The sequence below is a fragment of the Ambystoma mexicanum genome, chromosome 3p (genome assembly GCF_040938575.1).
Source record: "Ambystoma mexicanum isolate Mex_15411 chromosome 3p, UKY_AmexF1_1, whole genome shotgun sequence".
Lineage (NCBI taxonomy): Eukaryota > Metazoa > Chordata > Amphibia > Caudata > Ambystomatidae > Ambystoma > Ambystoma mexicanum.
Window position 1 is genome coordinate 532,551,921 of NC_090925.1, and position 21,561 is coordinate 532,573,481.

Genomic DNA, 21,561 nt, shown 5'->3' on the forward strand with positions numbered 1-21,561 from the left:
TCACAAAATAAAAAATAAAAATCTCAATAGATTATATCTTCACAGATGGCATTCCCTCCCTTAGTGTTATGTTTCTTCAAAAGTGGCTAATCTAACATTGAAGTCACTAGAGTTTCCACTGAAACTTACTGCACACTGTGAACCTGAGGAGTATGTAACAGATGTAGACTTCGGCCACCAGCATGAATGAAATCTGGAAAGATGACTAGCAGACTGGCGTGAAGAGAATGAGATAAATGAAGATAGAATATATATCACACGGCCTGCGGTAGCGGATGTTAATTATTGTTAAGTTGCTAAATCCATAGGAAGAGCACTTTTTGGGCGGCTTATAACTTTGATCCCGCTGGACGAATCCTCGCCAAACTTTGCAAAGAGAGTATATGGCCCGCTCTGAATTATATGGCAAACGTTGGTGAGGTTTGGTCAAGGGGAGGCAAAGTTATAGGGGGGTCCCAAAAAATTTAAATCCCCATTGATTGAATGTAGAAAAACTTTGTTCACGCCTACAGCCGAAACAGCTGGACAGATTTTCACCAAATTTGCGGCAGGATCAGTGGCTTGGTCTCAAAAGCGTGCTTTTGTAAATATGATGGAAATCCGAAAAGTATATTTTTTTAAATGACAAAAAAGTAGGTCCAAAAAATGTGTGATATATGGGTCCGCTCCATGGACACACTTCCCTGTTCGCTCCACGGACAGGATGCCGATTGGCCAATGAGCTTGCGTCATGTCCGCGGACAAGCAACGTGTCCGCTGATTGGTTGGAGTGAAGCGTGGGGTGCGTCAAATTTTCCGATGCACCCGTCATGTTGGATCCATGGATTTCCACAGACACCGCAGCGTGGAACAGAGCGGAAATCTAATTTTGGGGAGTATGTTGGTGTGGAAGAGTTACTGGAGGGGGTGGGGGAGTGAGAGATGGGTCATATGCTGTATTTGTTTAGGTGGAAGAAAGCTGTGATGTGATCCTGGTGTCTGCCATCACCACGGTTGTCTGCGGACATAGCAAACATTGGTGGCACTACTGGGTATTTTATTATGCTCTGATGTATTGGTTTTGGGTAGTTAGTTGAGTATTGAGTGGAGAGGGCATGCATTGAAGAATTTGTGCATTGGCTTTAAATACTGTCTTAGTATGTCAAGTGATGTGGATAGGGCTTGAGGTGGTTGTGTTATGTTTTTGGTTTGTGGTCAGTTTGCAGGTGTTTGCTTGCATGGGTGTGTTATGCTGCGGTGGCCCTGGCCATAACCACAGCAGCATAACACACCCATGGAAGCAAACATTTTGACTTTCATATGTGGGTTGCATAGGGGGTATTTTTTCAAAGGTTTATGTTCTGGTTGCCAGCAGTGTAATAGTATTTATAGAACAGTGGACATGGTGTGTGGTAGTTGATTTGTTGGATTGTGTTCACAATATTGGTACCTAAGACTCTAGGCATTTTGGGTTGTGGTTAGTGGTCAGGTGTTTGCATGTATGGGTGGTGTTATGTTGCAGTGGTTGTGACTCTAATCATTGCATACTTACTGTTTGCTTTGTTGAGGCTGTATGCAGTGTTTTGGCCAGGCCATGCACCCAAGACCGGAGGCCCTGGCCACAACCACTGCAGCATAAGACACCCATGCAAACAAACATTTTGGGTTATAGTCAGTGGTCAGGTGTTTGCTTGCATGGGTACGTTATGTTGTGGTGTTTGTGACTCCAATGATTATACATTTACTGTTTGCTTTGTTGAGGCTGTATGCAGTTTTTTATGGTGTGGGAAATTGGAGCAGACATTGTTTTTCCATTCTCTGTGATAAAATAAAAGATCGCATGTTGGTGTAGGCAGTTTGTAAAGAGTTATTGCATTGCATAGTAGACATGTCTGTACTGTGTTGTCCCTAATAGTTAGTACTTTACAAGCACTATGCTTCAAACCAGTGTACTGTGCAATTTGCTCAATTCCTGTGTTTGTTCGTAAAATCATTGGGTCTTTGGGAAAAAGAATCCATGCAGTATTAAAAAAAAAAAAAACTTTCTATGCTATGGTACAATATTTTTCATTTGTTGATTTTAGGTGGAGGAATTGAATAGGTGTATGGTTTTTGGTTTGGAAGTGGTGGCACTATTGTTTCAATTCGATACCAGTTGTCATATTCTAATTGTTTATTTCTTGTTGCATTTTAGCTGTATTCATTTATCTGTTTGGTTGTTGCAGAATTCTGGGGCAGTTAGATACCTGCTACCGTATTTTAACAGTTTATTTCTTGTTGCATTTTAACAGTTTTCACTTATGTGTTTGGTTGTTGCAGAATTTTAGGGCAGTTAGATACCTGTTGGCGTATTCTAACTGTTAATAGTTTGGAATTTGTTGAGGATATCTTTATATGTAGTAAGTGTTGCAGAGTTTCCTTAGAAAAATGTTTATTGCAGTTTTCTGATTGTAGGTAGATACCAGTTGGCTTAATCTAACTGTTTATAGTTTTTCACTGTTAGACAAATGTTGTCTTATTCTTTTAGTTCATGGATTTAAAGGTTATTGAGGACACTTTTGAGATGTTTATTCTGAGATGTACAAGATTCGCTGGTAATCACTGTTTTTGAGCAATGGAATTATCATTACATTCGAACCATCCACATTTCTTTTTTATGTATGCAGTGCAGTGACCTGCATTGGTTGTGGCTCATACATGGTAGATTATGCCTACAGTTGTGAAGGTTTTCTTAACAAGTAATACATGTCCATGTGTGAATCCAGTCAGCTTGCAGCTGTTTTTGGTACCATCTGCATTGTAACACAAAAGCATTACTATTACGTATTCACTATGGGACTGTATTTGTAAGGTGGAATGATTATCAGAATTGCAAGTAGTACATAATCTGCCATGGTTTGAATTTTGTACAAGTTACTGAAATGGAAAGGATTCACAGTTAGGTATGGATATATACACAAAGCGTTCATTAGGGATTTATTCCTGTTCCACGTGGCTGCAGAGAGTGCATGTATGTTTCCACATGTATGAAATTTGGAAGATTTCATTTTTGGGATGTTTTTGTTTTCCAGTACTTGTAGTAAGTACATTAGAAATTATTGCGGATCTTCTTGTGTGTTTATAGTGAATCTGACCATTCCAGCACAGTAGTCCAATTCCTGCCTTATTCCAGAAACACTGTAAGGATTGTTGGTTGCATTTCTTTGAAGGACTAACATTTGAAAACATAATTGGTCTGTCCTGTTTAAGTACATTTTTTCAACAATTGGTGGCAATTGGAATAGAATATTGATTGCTACATTTGCATAGCAATTTATACCAGTTATATTTGAAAATGTGAATGGACCAGACAGTAGTCATTTGTTGGAAGTGCGCAATCCTTCTTTGGTTGTGGTCATTGATGAAGTATTAGCTTCTTTTAAATTCTTTGGATGTATTGTTGTGGGATCTTGTATAATTTGAGTCTGAGCTAATTTTGTTTTACACACTTTTGCTTTTTGAGAAACAGGATAGGTTTTGAGATGGGGTGTGTAGAATGCACATAGTCTATTGTATTCTACAATTTGTTGGAATATCAGTGTTTACTTTATTTGCATCAAAGTTGACTAGAAATAGTCCTTCAACTGTACGTAGGCGTAATAGTGCTACATAGTTCATGCCTTCTTTAATCACCGTGCTGCCAATTTCCATCAATGCTTGATCTAGGGTAAGACCTTATGATTTGTGAATGGTGACTGTGTATGCTAGAGATGAAGAAAATTATTCTCTGCGTACATACATGTCTTTGAACAGAAGGAATTGGTCTATTGAGCGTCCTATCCTTTTAACTTTTGATAGTTTGTCAAAGTGAACATTGACAAACTGAATGTGGTTTTCACATGGGTATGTTTGAAAGCCAACAACTATACAAAGTGCTCCATTAACTAGTCCTTGCTCCACGTCAAGGTTATGTTTGAGCATTACTCTACAGATTAAAGATAATTTTAATATTATCTCTAAACCATCTGTGTTAGAGATAGAGTTTTCTAAGGTATTTGGGTAGTGCCATACTGTGCACATCCAGTTTGTCTCTGGAGAAAATTTTAACTGTTGGTTGCATTTCTTTTTTCAACATTGTTTCAATTTGTGCACAGCTTGCAAGAGTTGGTATCAAGGACATTTTGTGTGCTAATATTTCAATGAAATCAGTAAGACATGAGTTATGGCCGTAGAGTGCATGATGTGCCTGGTATTTAATATAGATTGTGCTTCTTTAGATAGTACACCAACTCTAATACTTTTTAAAATGTTGGCATAGGTGAGGTCTGCAGACTGACACATGTTTTCAGTTAAATATTTGTATTGGAAATGTTGCTAAAGGTTGACATTTCCTATGCTGCAAAGAGTTTTACGGCATAGTTTGTGCCCTAAGTTTTTAAAAACATGTTCACCTTTAACTGGTGTTCATTGTAGAAGATCTCTGAAAACAATAATGTTTTTTCCCCTAAAGAGTTCTTTATAGTCTGTTTTGTGGACCTCTTGTAATCTGAGGTGAATCAAAGCCAATATAAGGTTGGAGGCCATGCTCACCTCATCTATTAGCAGCATTTTCATTTGTTTCAAAACTCTGCATAGTTCCTTTGCAGCATCTGGAGAACGTTTGTAGTAGTCTCATTTGTTTTGGTGTTCTACTGGAAGGAGTAGTAATCAGTGTAAAGTGACACTGTCTATGTTGTAGGTGGCTAAACATGTGGGGGCAGTTACAGTTAATTGTTGGAGGAACTTGCTGATGATTTTTATTAAGAATGTTTTCCCTGAACCAGCTTGACCAATCACATATAGCAGTATAGGTGTGTAGTCTTGACAGGTACAAGTTTTAGTTTCGTGCTGCATACCATGTTCGATTTGTTTTGTTATTTCTAGGAAAATGCTATGCTGTTCATTGTTTAATTGTGATTCGAGTAAAGCAAAGTCTTCTGTAGAACCTTCCTACTGGCACATGGTGTTTTCTACTTCAGTCATGGCTAATTCAGCCTCATTTGCTATGAGTGGCTGTCCAAGTGGTTCTTGGCTTCCTGTTAGAGAAGGTTGACTGCTTCAGGAGTGTCTCTATTTAGTTGTGCCTGGAGTTCTTCTTCTTGTTGCTGTTCATTGTCTAACATTGTGTTGTACTGCGTGCAGTTTATGTCTGTTTTAGTGCTTTCATTTGCTTTGAAAGAATCTTCATAGGAGACATGGGTATCTAATAAATCTTCTTTTCTCCATGGTTTAAAAAGTTATAGTAATGACATGTTATACAGTTCTTTATGTTGAGTTGTTTTTAATGTCAATTTCATATGATTAATTAATCTGCATTTGGTAAGTTTCACTAGGCTGTCTTCACAATTTTTGACTCTGTATCTACCTTTTTCTTCAACTGGTTTAATATGTTTTTTGTATGTGAAGTTTTGGGCTACGTGATGTAGACACATGGTTTCCAAAGCGGTACTGTTTGGGTAATATGTGTCTAGTAAGTTGTTTTTCAAAATGTCTTGGCTGTTGGGATCATTTTTGGCTATTGTTTCTATGTCTTCATATGATTTGAGAACTCTTTTTCTGGATTTAGCAGGACCAAAGCTTAGCCATACTGTGTTTTCAGATTTTCCATACCAGGCAGTACCGGTTAAACGCCACATTCTCTATGGGAGAGCATTTTTATGCCTAAACTGTACAATTTCTGTGATAGTGTTTTGTCAGATGATATGTCATCCCATAGCTCTTTGAGCTTTGCTTTTTTGCTTTGGTTAAGTAGGCTGTGACATATCGTGCAACTGCAGTGGAATTGTCTGCAATATATTGCACATCTATATTTGCATTCCATAGGAGGGCAATGGTTGAATTACAATCATTGATGTACTTTGATCCTTCTGTTCTTCTTATGCAGTATGTTTTCTTAGGTGATTTACCTTTGACACTATGGGCCTCATTACGACCCTGGCGCGCCGGTAATGAAGGGGGCTGGTACAGGACTGGCCCCCTTCATTAAGGGAGAGCTGATTGCGAGCTTCCCTTTGCGGGACCCAGATCAGATGCCTCGTAAAACCAGACGTCCTTTCCGGGTCCCGCGAGGGGAAGAGGGAGGTAATAATGGGCCAGTTGAAATCTGCCCATTATCACCTCCCTCCCATTCCCTTAGAGCCCTCTGGGGGCTCAAATGGGAATGGGGAATGGTTCCTGCAAGGAGGAATTACCGGGTCCTCCTATGTCGGAATGACCCGGTATATCCCCACTGCAGGAACCTGGTAATGGAGCCCGGTTTGGAGGCAGCGATGGTGCTAATAGCACCATGGCTGCCATGGCTGCCTCCAAACTCTTAATGAGGCCCTATGTCTAACTGAAGATGTGAATTTGTTCACTTGACCTGTTGTTGAAACTGGTCTAAGGAAACTAAAGTGGCATTTGGTGTAATATTTGTCTTTGTTTTGATATTTGCACCAGCAATACTTCCAACACTTGTGTATTTGAAATTGTAAAATGTGTGCATGTAGATCACTATGTGTAATTTGTGAAGGGATTTCACAAGTGACATATTTCTGAAAAAAATGCAAAACAGTGGCATCACTGTCCTAACCAGATTTTGGAGCATCTTCAATCCACAAAAGCATGTGGATGTGTGGTGCTCCTCTGGCTTGATATTCTTTTCTCCAAAAGAAGTGTTGCACTTCTCCGAGGGGAGGAATAGTTTTATTACAAATGAAGTGTAGCATGGCAATAAAGTTATGATGGAAATATCTTGATACATTTACAGGATCTAGAGAGCAGAGTTCTCCTGGTGTTATTATATCTATATTTGTTTTGGTGTTGTTTGCTATGCGTAGGAAATTGTGCAAATCTTTCCATGCATATTCTGCACAACGTATTGTCCCAAACCATGTAGGTGGGCAAAGGGTTCTTATCATACAGCACATTTCTGCGTGTCGTCGGAACCAGTATTCTTTTTTACCGCACATGTTTGTTAAAAGATATGTTATGCTTGACTGTAAATCTTTTTCTTGCACTTTTTGTAGTAAGCAAACATATTTTGAAAATCAGTACCTGATTTCAATGTGTGTGCAACTCCGTAGCATAGAGTTGCTAGTTCACTTTCAAAGAGAAGGTCGAATATGTATTCCACCTTTTGTCTAAATCTGGGGTCTTCAGTATACATTCGTAAAGAGCAGTATTCTGATGCTGTTATTTGTGTGGGTCGTTCAGCGTACCTTCCTCCTTTTCCAGTAGGAAAGAGTAGAGGAAAGGCTTGTGCTTCTACACTTCTTTCCCATGTGCTTATTGGAGATTCTTTTTTTCTTGCCACATTTGGTAGGTTTCCAGTGCATCATCTATGGTGTCTTTAGAGTTAATGGGTGAATTGTATAATTACTAAAATATTGGATTCTGTCGTAGGATCTAGAAGTTGAAATTGGCCAGTTCCTGATGAGTCTTGAATTATTTTGGTGGTTTGCCTGAGGTTTTCTTCAATGTCTATTTCTTTCTAGTATTCATTGTTGTCTTTTAGATATTACAGGGCTTCTCTTACTTTATGTAAGTCCACTAGTTGCTTTGTCTTTTGTAGGTACGCCATTCAAAAGGATAATCAAAGATTGATGTATTGGTTGTTGCACTCCCAGAGTGTGTACAATTTCTTTGAGATCTAATGGCAAATAAATTACTTTGCCACAAATACCTTTCAGAAATTCAGAGGGGGGTAGTTTTGCTGTTTTTGGTTGAAGGCGTTTTATTGCTTGAAATGGGTGCACTGTTTGCTCATACAAGTTAAGTTGTTGCAGTGGTTTTGGTAGTGGGAATAATTCCAAGTTATTAGTGATAGCACGTGAAGGTATTTGGTTATTGTCAAGTTTTGCAGTTCAGTATCTGCAAAGTAGTGAGGGGTTAGTAATTTCGTATTTGTTTTCTGCTATAAGATAGAAAGCTAATTGGAACCACTTGGAATCTTCATTGTCTTCTATTTTGTACATTATATTTACAGTTTTTGTGCTATTTTAAAAAAAAAAGTCCTGCGAAAACACACACACACATGGTTTGGTACTTCAGCAGATGTGCTTTTAAACTTTAGTATTTCTTTTTTATATGTGTGTAGTAGAAGGTTGCCATCTGTAAGGTTGTTACTACTATATACTAAAGATGTTGAATTTTGTAAATGGCTTTCACTTACAAAATATTTTCACAGGATGTGCTCTATTTCTTTGAGTAGTTCTTTGGGTGTACCATGTAGAAGATTGTTATTGAAATTGGCTAGTGCTAAAGCAGGACTTTTGGCATAGTATAGTTTATGAACAAGATTTCTATCCGTTGAATGGTGTGTTTCTATGTATCTATCTATTTTGATATGGTGGAAGGTGCTTTTGCAAATAGGTCCAAAAATGCAGGCTAATGAATGTCCTTGTAGTCCTGTGTATTTTTGCACTGGACAGGAGTCCACAGTTTGTGATAGTTTAATTTTCAATTTGTCTTTACCTTTTACATACTGATTGAGGAACTGGCATAAATATGTGAAAGGATTCCACTGTCTATGAGAACTTCCAGGATTAATTAATTTTCTGTGGTAGGTTTTAAGGGTTGAGCATGATTTCTCTCCTGTTTTTATGAGGTTCTGAAGGACTGTGGCGGAACATTTTTTGGTATGCTTACTTCTGGCTACATCAAGATTTATAGGTGCAGTGTTAGCACTAGTGGTAGTGAAAGACAAAACGAAATATTGAGGCTTAGTGCCACCAACAATGAAATACATCATTCATGAGTTCAGAGGTACATGTACGATTTCAATAGGTAGATAGCTATCTGGCTCCCAACACCTTGCAGTGTGTACCAGAAGACACTGTGAGGGGAGAGAGTGTTGAACATTAAAAAGACATCAACGTATATACTCTTTTCCCCAACCCTGGTTACATAGTCCAGCCCCTCTTCAAGTTAACAATTCACTAGGGTTCATGCACAGTTCACATTGCTAATACAGAATCAAATAATGTATACATTGTTCAATGTTTTCCTTAAACACTAGACATGTTTTCCTGCAAACAAAATACAATGGTAACATTTCTTTTCAAGCTTAAAGTAAGTCCAGTTTCAAGAAACAAACACAAAAGATTTCAGCTATTCGGCATTCTGTTCCACTGTTTGAACGAGGATGAATCTGTTGGTACAGACAACATCTAAATTGAGGTTCTTTTCAGCTTTACGGTTTCTTAGTGCAAGACAAACATTCTTCTTTTGGCAGCCTCAATATGTTTACACAGTTCTTTTTTCCCGTCTGGAGTCGAAAACAGAGTTTAACATGAGACAGGAAGCACAAGTTAATCAAAATGGCAGATGATTCTAAAATGGCAGAGTAATCAGTTAGTTTCAGGTTCATTTGAATGTGATTTTCAGTGCAATGCGAATGTGCTTAGGCCAGTGTTCATTATCAGGCGGTATTATGCGAAATATGGTTTTACAGTAGCTATAGTCTTTTTAATAACCATCTGTTTAGTTTTACATTTTGAAAGAGGAGTCAAAGGGCCTCATTACGAGGTGAGCAGTAAGGGTTAACGGTCACGGGTAAGGAGACCGGTTCTGTTAAACCCTTACTGCCCTATTCCGAGGTCCCTTAGCGGGTCCCACCAGGAATGGCTGGTCTGACCAGCCGTTCTTAGCGGGACCCGTTAAAACCTGCTAAAACCAGGCGCCCATAGCGGGACTCGCAAAGGGAACTCGTAGTAGGGCGGTAAGGGTTTACCGGCACCAGTCTCCTTTCCGATGCCCGTTAACCCTTACCGCCCACCTCGTAATGAGGCCCATTATCCATTACCAATCTAGTACACAGTACATACTTGGAAGAATTTTATCAAAACTGCAATTTATCTTTAAAATGGGATTAGTTATTGCCATCCCTCCTCAACAAGAGCCACCACCACCACCAGCTGGAGGACCTTCACAACAAAAAAAGCACTGTACTTTCAAAGACAATGAAGCGGACCAAGAAGATGAGGTAGAGGAAGTGCCTACTTTTAGCACCAAGATCGAATCATGGTTGTGCCAGTTCTTTGCTACTGTTGGGAGTGTACCAACGGCTAAAGCTACACAATTATATAACTACTATACTCCCAAGACTAACACAGCCATTAATCAGTATAATTTCTATATTTGCAAGCAGGAGAGCAATGTGAGTATGTAAGAGTATGTGAGCACATCAAGGACATTAGCTGTTTTTTGTGATTTCACTGCCAGGATGGGCACAGATGAACTCCACAAAGATCAGATTATTATCCGCATTAACAATGACAAGTGACACAGGAACAGTTGTGGGTGTGTGGGAATGCTACCCTGAAGGAGGCAATAACTATTGGCAAAAAATTGGAGCAATACTCAGTTGCACTCCAAATCTATCAAGGAGAAGAAAAAGTCTGAGGGAGTTGAAGGAGTAGAAGTGGAGCAAGTCACTGTGATCAAGAAGAGCAAGAAAGTGGGTGCAATGAAAAAGGTAGCTGAATACAAGAAAGTAGGAGTGGCTAAGGTGAAAAAAAAAGACTCTTTCAGCCGGACTATGAAAAGGTCAGCTGTTATATATGTGGCAAAGAAAGACATTTTGAAAGTACAATATTTTGCCCTTCAATTTACCAGAAGTGCTCAAATTGTGGATTAAAGGGCATTTTGCTGAGACTTGTCACAGTAAAAAGAAGTATCATGTGTGCAAGAAGAGGAGGAAGAGTGCTGGTGGTACGAAGAGCTGTGGAGGAATTTTCCAAGATGAAGTGCCCTAGTTTCAAGTTAAGGGTAGATGGGATTCAAGTCAAAGGGATGGTAGTTGTACACCCTACCCTATTTTGGTAGTGAATAGGAGGAGAAAGCTATGAGAAGCTGGTCTGGTGGGGTAGCCCAGTAAATCAAACGTTAAGAACCCAGTAGGGTTGTAAGGTTCAAAGAACGACATTATAGGGATGTTATAAGCAGTGGTAGGATGGCAGTGGTGAGCTTGTATGTTGCAAGTAAGGGGGTGGACATTTTTTGATGGCGTGACCAGGCAGCCTTAGGTATTTAGTTGGATCCCAAGAGCGAAGCAACGAGTTTTGTTTTTTAAAGGGAACACTACTGAGGAGGAACGGGAAATGAGGGGAGGAGATCTTTCCGGAAGTGTTCAATGGTACAATTGGATGTGGGGCAGGGTATGCCCACAAGAGTGTACTGAGAGTCAAAGCTGAACCTGCACATAACATGCTGCAGAAAATTCTGAATTGATAAGAGGGGAGGTAGGAAAACAATTGGAAAGGCTTGTGGGAGGAGAAATAATTGAGCAAGTTGAATCACCCGAGTGAGTCAGCCCAATAGTTTTTCCCATGAAGAATAAAGGCAAGATCATAATCTGTGTGGGCTTCAGGAACGTGAACTTGTCAATTTGTTTTTCAGCCTCATTGCAGCCTTAATTGCAATGGTCTTCCACTGTTGGCCAGTGCTTTTATCTTATGCACCTCAGGTGCAATTTTCTTCCATTGAAGGGTACTTGATCTGAAATGGAGCCTGACTCACGCATCTACCTATTTTGGCGGTGTGCTTTTGAAACAACTGGTCATGTTTTGATTTTTTGACAAGTCTACACTTTAGTTCAATATAGAACATTAAAGTCACTTTTAATAAGTAGAGGGTTTTACCAAATTAATCCACCCTTAATCCATTGCTTGAGCCGTAGACTAATTTATTAAGGAGGCACTCTCTATAAGAAAGGTTTTTCTGTGCCCACACTTGTAGGTAGATGTTCTCAGGTGGAGGATGTGTGCACTAATTATTTACTGATTACACATATTGGTTTTATTATTTGATATTTGATAATCATACACATTCATTGTTTTGATTATAGTACATTTGTTTTATGACAGTGTAAGCTTTCAAATATACGTTATTGATTGATATTGATTGAACGTTGAGAAACTATATCTTTACCATTTAACTCAAGGTGCACAATTAAAGAATGTTTATTTAGACTGTATACTATCGGTTGCAGTCCAGGCACATTATTCATATAAGCCAGTATGCCCCTGGACTCAGGGAGCTCTATGGCTGGCTAAGTACCAATAATAAAGGATATTGGTGAATGGGTGACATCTGACTGAAGCCATGAGACTATGATGTAAGACACCCTGTACAAAGTATTGCAAAAAACTGATCCAGACAAAGCCTCTAACGCAAAGTTCAGTTAAAAGGGAATCCAAAGACAACATTGTTTTACTTTTCATACATAGTAACAAATGTCGATGTTTATAAATTGTTACAGTTACTGAGTTAGTGTGCAACCCCAAGTATTTCAATAGTCTTTAAAAGGGGGAGAAACCCTTCTGTTTGGACTGTATAAGTCCACATACTCTGTTCTGAGGCCTTTTGTCAACGATGCACCGATCAATTGTGCAGAAGATATAGGTTGTTGACCTGATTTAACGGTTAGACAGAAGAACAAGATGCAACAAACCCACAAATGGTTGAGTTTTGAGCATTGGGACAATACGGCCAACCGACTTGCCACAAATCCTGCATCATGGAATTTGAGATGGGAGTCATTCATCTCTTCTAAGAGACCTAAATGGGGCATGATAATTGACTGTATCTAGTATAAAGGAAGTTTTTTTTTTAACAAACAAGGCTCAATGACCTATACACAACCTACACATGAACTCTGGATGACACAGGAGCAAGTGCAGAGCACAGTAACATTGTCATGTGGTGGCAGCATTTCTGTTTCATATTTGTATTCTTAGTACATTCTTCAGTCATTGAAGTCTGCCCAGTGACATGCTCAAAGCCTCAGAAAGACACTGTTTGGGTAGTAGTTCTTGATTTAACTGGAACAAAATACAGTATGAATGTTGTGTTAATGAAGAAAAATGGTAAGGCTTGGTTTCAGGGTAGATTGTAAAACATATTGTATGAATTACTGACACAATGTGGGGACCAAGATGGAGTTTTCTATCAAACAGGACCCACACATGGCATCCTTCCTGAATAGCTATAGTGCAATCACCAAGCTTTAAGGGACAGATAATGGTTTCATGGGACATTAAAAGCTTTCATTGTGCAAGTCTAGATACATATATTGTTAATTGCTTGAAGGCAGCTGCAGGAGTGGTGGCTGCAGTCTAAGGATCTGCTAGTTTAGACATGGATGTAATAATCATGAGCTTGGTTTCCTTAGAATAGTTGTAAACACTCACCTATGCCAAACTCAGCACATTGTGCCATTAAAATCTTGTAGGTGGCAATGAATGGGGAATTTAACAATTAAAATACATGCCTCTTTGAAGAACCTACACAGAAAGGCAGATATAAATAAGGCATTCCAGAAGGTATTAAGTTATTATATTTGTGAATGCTTCCCTTCATCTCTGCCTGAGGAAGTGATCACAAGATCATGACATATATCAAATAAATGGCGTTGTTAGTCTAATTAATCTGGAATAATGCTGTTTTCTATTGGCTTAATCATTTTTCCATTAGGCTTGCAAACACAAGCCATTTGTTCCAGAAAACTGCATTTGTTTTAGAGGCAGGTGCTAATCTATATATAGTTTAAACAACCAGACAAGACAGACAGTTATCAAAGCTGTAGACAACTGTATACCTGGTTTCACCCTCTTTAGGAATCATCAGTACAGTATTGTCTGACTGCTTTGTTGTTTGGAGTATTGGGGCAAAACCCCATCAATGTTATGGAGGGATTAAAAAGGCTTGGAAAAAACCCTTCCACCTGAATTTTGAAAGAAGATTAAGTAGTTTGAGTCAGGTCACACATGCCACGTCAACACCCATTAGCCATCGCTGGAAGTTCACCTTCAATTCAGAGCCACATGAGCAAAGCATTGTGGGTATGCACATTAGCCAAAATGCAAGCCTTTTGCTCCAGACAATTGCCTTTGTCTAACAAGCAAATTGCTATTTCATACACAGTTTAGCTTAATCTACCCAAGATAGACACGTCTCAAATCTGCAGACAATGGTATACCTTGGTTCACCCTTATTAGGGATCTTCAATACGTATAGTCTAACAGTGTTGTGGTTGTAGCATTGGGACAAACACAGGAAAAGTTATGGTTTTTGTTGAATATATGTCTGTGGGCTTTGCAAAGAGTGTGTGGAGGTGTGGTGATAAAGAAATGGCTGAAGAGATCAACTTTCATATTCACTGCCACGCCAGTTATTCTGATGTCTTTTAGATTTTCAAAAAGAGGTGCATGGTGTACCATTGTGTATCTGGTATATAGGATTGTGCAGAACTGGAAGGAACACCATCTCAGTTCCACATGACAGATTAAATCGTATTTCCTGGTGCCGAAGAATGTGTTTTAACTTCACTCATTTATAGAACTGAGACAACTACCATTTCTAGAAAAATTCAGCAAATGTTTGGAAAATGGACCACTAGCTGCTTCAGGAGAAAAGTGTCTAAGGTATTTTTAGGATTATGGGTACCACACCTTAATAAAGGTGCTAAGGCATAGAACAGGGTGGTGTTAGTCAAGTTTACTGCTAAGAGTTTTAAAGAAGTCAGACAGGGAAGTGGCAGGAGTGGAGCCAGAGCCTTTGCTTTTGTTTGTTGTGATCAGAGACATACATTAGTCAGGTACCAAAGTCAGGTAACAAAGTGAAAAGGTTTGCCTGGAGATACTGAGTTTACAGGATGGACTGCAATGCTTTTTGACACACCCTAGTCGTGGGCTGTATTGTCATAAATGACTTGAAACCTATTAGCCAGTAAAACTGCCACTTCGAATTTGGGAACAATCCAAACGTGTTCCTTTTAGATACTAAAGGTATTGGTAACGCTATTATATTAAAATTGCATTTTTCAACCTATATCAGTTAGCTATAACACAAGTGTTGTGAAACAAATGTTATTTTTGGCTTTCACATTACATGGCAATCTCCACCATCTTTCTTTCTCTGATAAACAAAATCTGGAAAGTGTGTTTTATTAATTTAATGTAAAAAAATATTTTAGCCAACCAACGTGCCAAGGAAAGCCTGGTGTGTTCACAGAATCCTCCTTTTTCAACATATTACTAGGTGTAGGACAGGGACCTGTGAATGGGGCCTTAGACGTTATAGGCTGAATTATCAATGTCCAGTTATGAGGATGAATGTTCTTTTTGGATTTATTTTCTTTAAAAGTTGTCATATCCATTTGTTGCTAATCAATGAGTCTGTGACATATTAAGGGTTTGCAATAGTGATGATTTTACGTTCATGACAACAGTATATTTTTATCGCGATATAGACTAAAAAGGAAAAGTCAAATTATAAAAAGGTGACCAAAGCCTAAAGAGGCTTAAGAGCTGGTGAAATGGTGACGCCCTAAGAGACATCTCTGTTATCTCTGTCATATGTCTTAGTACAGAGAGAATACCATTAATACAATTTAAAACGTATCATCGAAAAACTATTTTAAAATCTGTTTTGGAGAAATTTGAGGTTCACCGTGTTGAAGGTAATTAAGAGTATGAGGAAAGCTTGCACAATGTTGTGATGCACACATGTCACAAAATGCCTACAGGAGTCATCAACACAGACTGCAGACCATGCACTGGGTGAAGTCCTAGTTTCACGGGATCCAGGATATTTTTTTTTATGCAGTGCACCTTTGACTAGCTTTCTTACACTCACCCTTTTTAAGAGTGCAACATGTTAACAGAAACGTGAAATTAGACAGTAGCTATGTTCAATGGCAAATAACTATGTCACTTTGAAATTAATTTAGACATTATTATTCATTTAGAAATTACTCCAAAAGCATTGAGTGATTTATAAACAAACGTTAGCATGTTCATTCATTTTTAGATTCAGTATTATCTTCTGCATAATTTACTTGGTAAGTGATCTTATGCTTAGCCATATCTTCCTACTGATTCAAATAATGTCAGTGCCTGGTCGGCCAATAAAGGGTGTGGGGTTAAACAGATTTATAGTGAGGGGACCTACTGATGAGGAAACAGATGTCATTTTACACATTGGAAATTGTTTTTCTATTTTAGAGTTTCTGTAAGATTAATTGTACTTATTTTAAACCATCAGAGGAGGAGAGCAGATCATAGAGCTATTTGGAGGCAACAACCGTGGTTAATCACTGTTCTTTTTCAAAGTAACTAAACAATTTTAACATTCTATTTATTGGCAGTTGACAATTTATAGTTTTTTTGATCAGATGGTCATTCAGGTAATTATTTCATGAGTTTGGGTAGTCAATGTAATTCTGACATCAAGCATTCGCTAAAATGAGGGTTTGCTCTGTTCTTAAGGTTTTAAAGAGCGCCATTTAAAAAACTTAAGATTGGACTGAATTACTTTTTTTGGTGTCTTGAAAGGCTCTCTGACGGTTACATTGACAGTAAGGAATAATGACTGATTGTCTTCTTATGTGCAATAAGCAGATCAGTTGTGTCATTGGGCCTGAGAGTGATTCATGAAATGTCAAATCTGTCTTTGAGATGTATGAACAAGTGGCCAAGACAGATGGTTTATTGAGCAACATTTAAAACACACAGAGCAAAATATGATAACCAAGTTACTATTAGTTTTGCTGTGATATTTAGTAATGTTTCAGAATACAGTAGGAAGCATGAGGTGTCTTGAAGATACAGCAGTTCAAAGTTTCTTTTCTTTGAAAGGGACAGTAAGGGTTGTACACAAACATATTTGCTACATCCAATAGCCATTGGATTAGTAGTGTTGCTGCATGTGTCACTTCACAAATTACTTCTTGACCTATTGCTCTTCAGCTGGAATGTTTTGCAAAATCTGTGTTGCAGTTAACAGAGCACATGTGCTCAAGTGGCATGAGTGCGTAATCTTTTAACTAATGGTTCAAGTGTGAAGGACAGTATTTTAGAAATAGCTCTAGTAACCAGCATATAACATATGCTTGATTGAGTATGTGCTTAACAATATGTATTGAAATATTGCAACTTCTGCAAGGGTGGAGCAGTTACTAGGAAACGTTGCTGTCTATTTCACGTTTGGAGGTTGGAAACTTCCAATTGATGTTGAAAGTCTACGGGGTCACAATTGTAAGCATTGTTAATCTGGGCACAGGGACACATGCTTCTCGTCCTTTTATCCTCTGGCTATAAACGTCTTGATCATTTGCTAATAATGGACTAAAACTTAGAAGCATTCATTGGTGCTTAGGAAAGATTCCCTGTTCAATGTTTGGCCCTCAATTTTGAATATGGACTGCCCTGCAATAATGGCTGGTCTTCCGATCAATTTCAGTTGTGTTTGCCATTTTTACTATGGCTCCTCATATTGTGACTAGGACAGTACATTTCTCAAACACTGACTTTATACCCTTTTTCATCACTTTTAACAGAATTTTATGCAATTATCTAATCATTTACATTTCTTGTATTAAGTCTCTAAAATGAAGCACCAAAGGTAGCCCGAGGCAAGTCCTCTATACTACACAGTGAATTGGTTTGGAGTCTTGACTCGGGATTACAAATCTAACAATGTACTTATGACTTAACAGAAAACAAACCTTACCTCTTTTCTCTTGAATCTTCTTGCCAGGGTCTGCCAAGGAACGAGAAGTGTTTCGAAAGGCACACAATAAGCTGTTTAAGCGGCATGGATTTGCTCAGGAGGACAGCGGCACACTGGATTGGCTGAACGATGCAGCCATAATTGAATTTAGTGATGAGTCTGATGAAGAAGAAGCTGGGCCTCTGCTCACCGGCCAGCTCCAGCTTGACGGTTCTGCAAAGATTGGCCAAGATGTCGTAGTCAACATGATCATCAAGAACCAGACCTCAGAGAACAGGCGTATGCAAATAAAGATCAGGGCATACTCCCTAACGTACACCCGCACACCCGGGCAGACGGTCCTGAAGAATTCAGTAACAGCTCAACTTTCTCCTAATGAAGGTACAGTCTCAAACTGCACTGTGAAGGCTAAAGTTGGTTCTTCATAGTTGACATATGCGAATCACAAATCGAATAGATTATGGGCCTCATTACACGGATGGCGGAGAACCATGGCGCTATTAGCACCATGGTTCATGCTGGTAAAATACCGGCACCGCCTTGGCGGAAAGGAGAATTACCGCCCCATTCCAAGGTTGGCGGGGCGGTAATTCCCCCTTCCACCATTGCCCTTCCCCTTTCCCATTTTTGTCCCATAGGGCTCAATGGGAATGGGGAAGGCGCTAATTACGGTAGCGCAAATTGCAGTACCGTAATTAGCTCCCTGGGTCCCTTTGCGGGTTGGTTTTTAATGCCTGCCAAAAGCAGGCGTTAAATCCCCCAACCCGCAAACGGACCTCGTAGTAAGGCGGTAAGGATTTACCGGTACTGGTATTTTACCGGTACCGGTAAATCCTTACCGCCATCCGTGTAATGAGACCCTATATCTCATATTAGCTTGACAGCCAAACACTAATGGCATCAACAAGAGAGGCTCTGCCAGGGTTTGTTCATGTGAGCTGGATAGACAAATAAAATGGTTAGTGTACAGAATGTTAACCAAATACATAAATCATGTATTGTTGAAAGGTTAGTTTAAAACTGGTACGCCTGGTTTCCCACTGTGCATTAGATGTCAACTTGTACAGAAAACATTTTGCATTTAATGTCTGTTCTTTGTAAAATGTTCAAACCTTGCTGTTTCAATTGAGCCCTTGTACATTATCATAAGGCAGAAAAAGAGTGTTTAGATATTGAATTACAAAACAGCATTCTTAACTATTATCTGCCTACGTAACCATGCCCTCCACAAGTATTGTGCGACACCATGCATTGCATGCAAATTATTTGTTCGTCTGCAGAAATGATACATCAATGTCAGGTGCCTAATTTTTAAACTGAGTCCCAACAGTGTATTCCTCACTATCTTATAATGTGAGCATATGAAAAATAATGGGTGGTAATTTCGGTATGTCTACAGATATGGAATATTTTCCAAGCTTTCTGTTGAAAACTTGGACTTCATAGGACATCCTAGCATGCCCCATACCTGTCCAAGCACACAGGTGTCAGATAAGCTTTGATTTGAAAATAAGTTGGATATCTCAGGTATCCCAACTTCTCATAACTTTTGAGTTTTGCTGTTACCACAACTTAATGGTTGCTAAATGGGAGAACATGCAGGCAATAGAACGACTTTTATGCTATTCTATTTTGCATAGAAACATGTTGGAATACAGAAGAACATAGTGGACTGGAAAGGACTGAAAGGGTGTAGAGTTTGCGAAGAGAAGCTTCCACTTTGGAGAAAAGCTTGGACTTTATCTTCTAAGAATTGAAAGTTAAATATGTCCACTTTGAAAGTGGAATATTGTGTGGTGAGAATTGGGCAAGTAATTTTGTGTGAGTTAGGATTGTGATTTTAAAAGTACATCATTTCGCTATGGTCTAGTTAGCACTGGGATCTTTAAAGTATATACTTCCTTAAATCTTGTTGCTTTAATTGTGGAGTAGACTTAAATATACTTGCTCAGTGATCTCAGTCAGGAGAACCACCTTGACCAGCAGGCCTAGCTGCCGCCCACTTATTTGCGTTGTCGACATGTTAGCGCTGGTACGTTGGGCTGGTTTGGGCTAGTTACAATCTGTGTTTGGGAGGTAGCTCACTGAGCCGATGTCGTAACCATTTGGGTAGGTTTGTTCTTTTGTTCTCCTATATACTGTTACCGGAACATTCTGTTGCTGTTAACATGGATTAGGCTAGTCTAAATGACTTCTGTGATGTAAAAAAGACTACACTAAAGTCAAAGAGAGTGAATAGGTTACATTAAAATAAGTTGATAAGAACTTTAAAAGAGATACAATCAAGCTTGGAAAAATGGCCATAGACAAAGGGGCATCACAGGCGATCACGTATTAATAAATTCACAGACTCTTTGCTAAACACATAAAATACTGTTTTCATAGCAGCTGGTCGCATGATAATCTAACACAGATTTAGTTGTTATTTACCTGCTTCAAAAGCTTCATTCTACAAGGCCATGCCCTATGGATGAAGGGGGATGTTGCATAAACCACGGGAACACTTTTAGTGCTTCTACCATAGCCATGGCCATTCTCATAGTAAAAATCTCTGCAGCCCTTAATACTGGTCTGTAGTAGACGCATTTTAAGAGGTGCAACTTTGCATATAAACAAGAAGTGAGGTACATCCTCATTATAAGAACCCGCATACCGGACAAACTCATGTGCCCTCCGGACTCCATAATTTCGTGAAAGCAGCCAGTGGTAAAGACCCAACCTGAAGAACATTCAAAAGGTGGGGTGATTTCATCGGTTCTATGTCATATTATCGACAGGCATTTTACGACGTGTTTTCAAGAATACATTTTACCAAAAAAAGTAATCACATTTTTCTTTTGGGGGGTTCCCCCATCAACACCCCCACTATTTTTAACTGTTTCTGACCCACCCTAGCCCTTATCTGCCCTCCCCCCAAATTGAGATGATTTATTTCAGCAAAGTGTTTTCGTAAATACAACTGCTGAAAAAACGGCTGTCGATGAAACGATGTTGTGCCATACTTCAAGGTATTCTTCAAAGCCTTGGAGAATCTTAGGTGCTAAATACACTGGGCCTAACTTTAAGTGGATAGCCTGATCTAGTATTGATTCCATACACCTGTTGCATACTCATTTTTTTTAGCCTGCGGGTGTCAGCTTTCACAATAGTGTCAGGATGTTCCCAAGCTCTGGGTTCATTAAGTTCTAACACCAGTTTCCTCACGTGTCCAGCCCATGGCAGACTTTTGCCACCCTCGAGGGACAGGTTATGCTTTAAAGCTTCCCAGTGTTTTTTGAGTCCCTTGCAGGACCACAGTCTTAGCCAGTAAAAGAAGGGTTTAAAAGCCAGCAAGCCCCCCAGCTCTTGAACCCTGAGATATATATGTACTAGAGCTGATGGTACACTCTGCGGAAGGAATAATAGTTGCTTGAGAAATTAATGTTCTAGTTAGTAGACGTTTGACCTTGTCATAACCCCAGATTCCAGCTCCATATGTGGATGCTGGGATGGGACTGCCTCTTATATAACTACATTTTGGGGCTCAAAGACCCGCTACCATGCCTTACAAACAACAATTGAGTTGCACTACTGTATTTTCACAGGTTAATTTTAGTTGTGTCTATCTGGGCTGACCATTCGCCATATTCCTATAACCGAGTTCTCAAGTAATCAAAATACTATTCTTTCCTGTGCTGAATCAGTGTTACCTGCTGCAATTATCTAAATATGCAGTTTATTCATGCAAGGCTCTCATGCTTGTGTTCTTGTAAACATTTTATATACAGCAATTGCAGTCAACTCAGGATCCAGAGAGCCAATGCTGGCTGACGTGGCTTAAAATGTACTCGCACCCTCCTTACTGACCAAATAGTCTAGCGCACTGAAGCATTTCCATGATGCACGTGGAGCTGTACAAAACATCAACGATAAATAAATAACGTTACAGTTTTAAGATGTAGCTAAGCCCTGCCTCTTAATCTCTCCAGCCATATGCGTGTGGCCATTTTGTTGTTGTTGATATCTCATCCTATTTTCTGAAAGCCTGGCCAATGCCGAGCATAAACATAATGATAATAGGATGATGTATAT

The 21,561-nt window shown here is 39.2% G+C and overlaps 1 protein-coding gene across 1 annotated transcript in view; it reads left to right on the plus strand.

The window, feature by feature from the left end:
* LOC138580593 (protein-glutamine gamma-glutamyltransferase E-like) overlaps positions 1–21,561 on the plus strand; it is a 231,608-nt gene that overhangs the window by 199,995 nt on the left and 10,052 nt on the right. Inside the window, exon 10 of the mRNA XM_069651256.1 lies at positions 17,518–17,871. Within this exon, the coding sequence (XP_069507357.1) occupies positions 17,518–17,871 (354 nt within the window). The remainder of the gene's footprint in view (positions 1–17,517; positions 17,872–21,561) is intronic.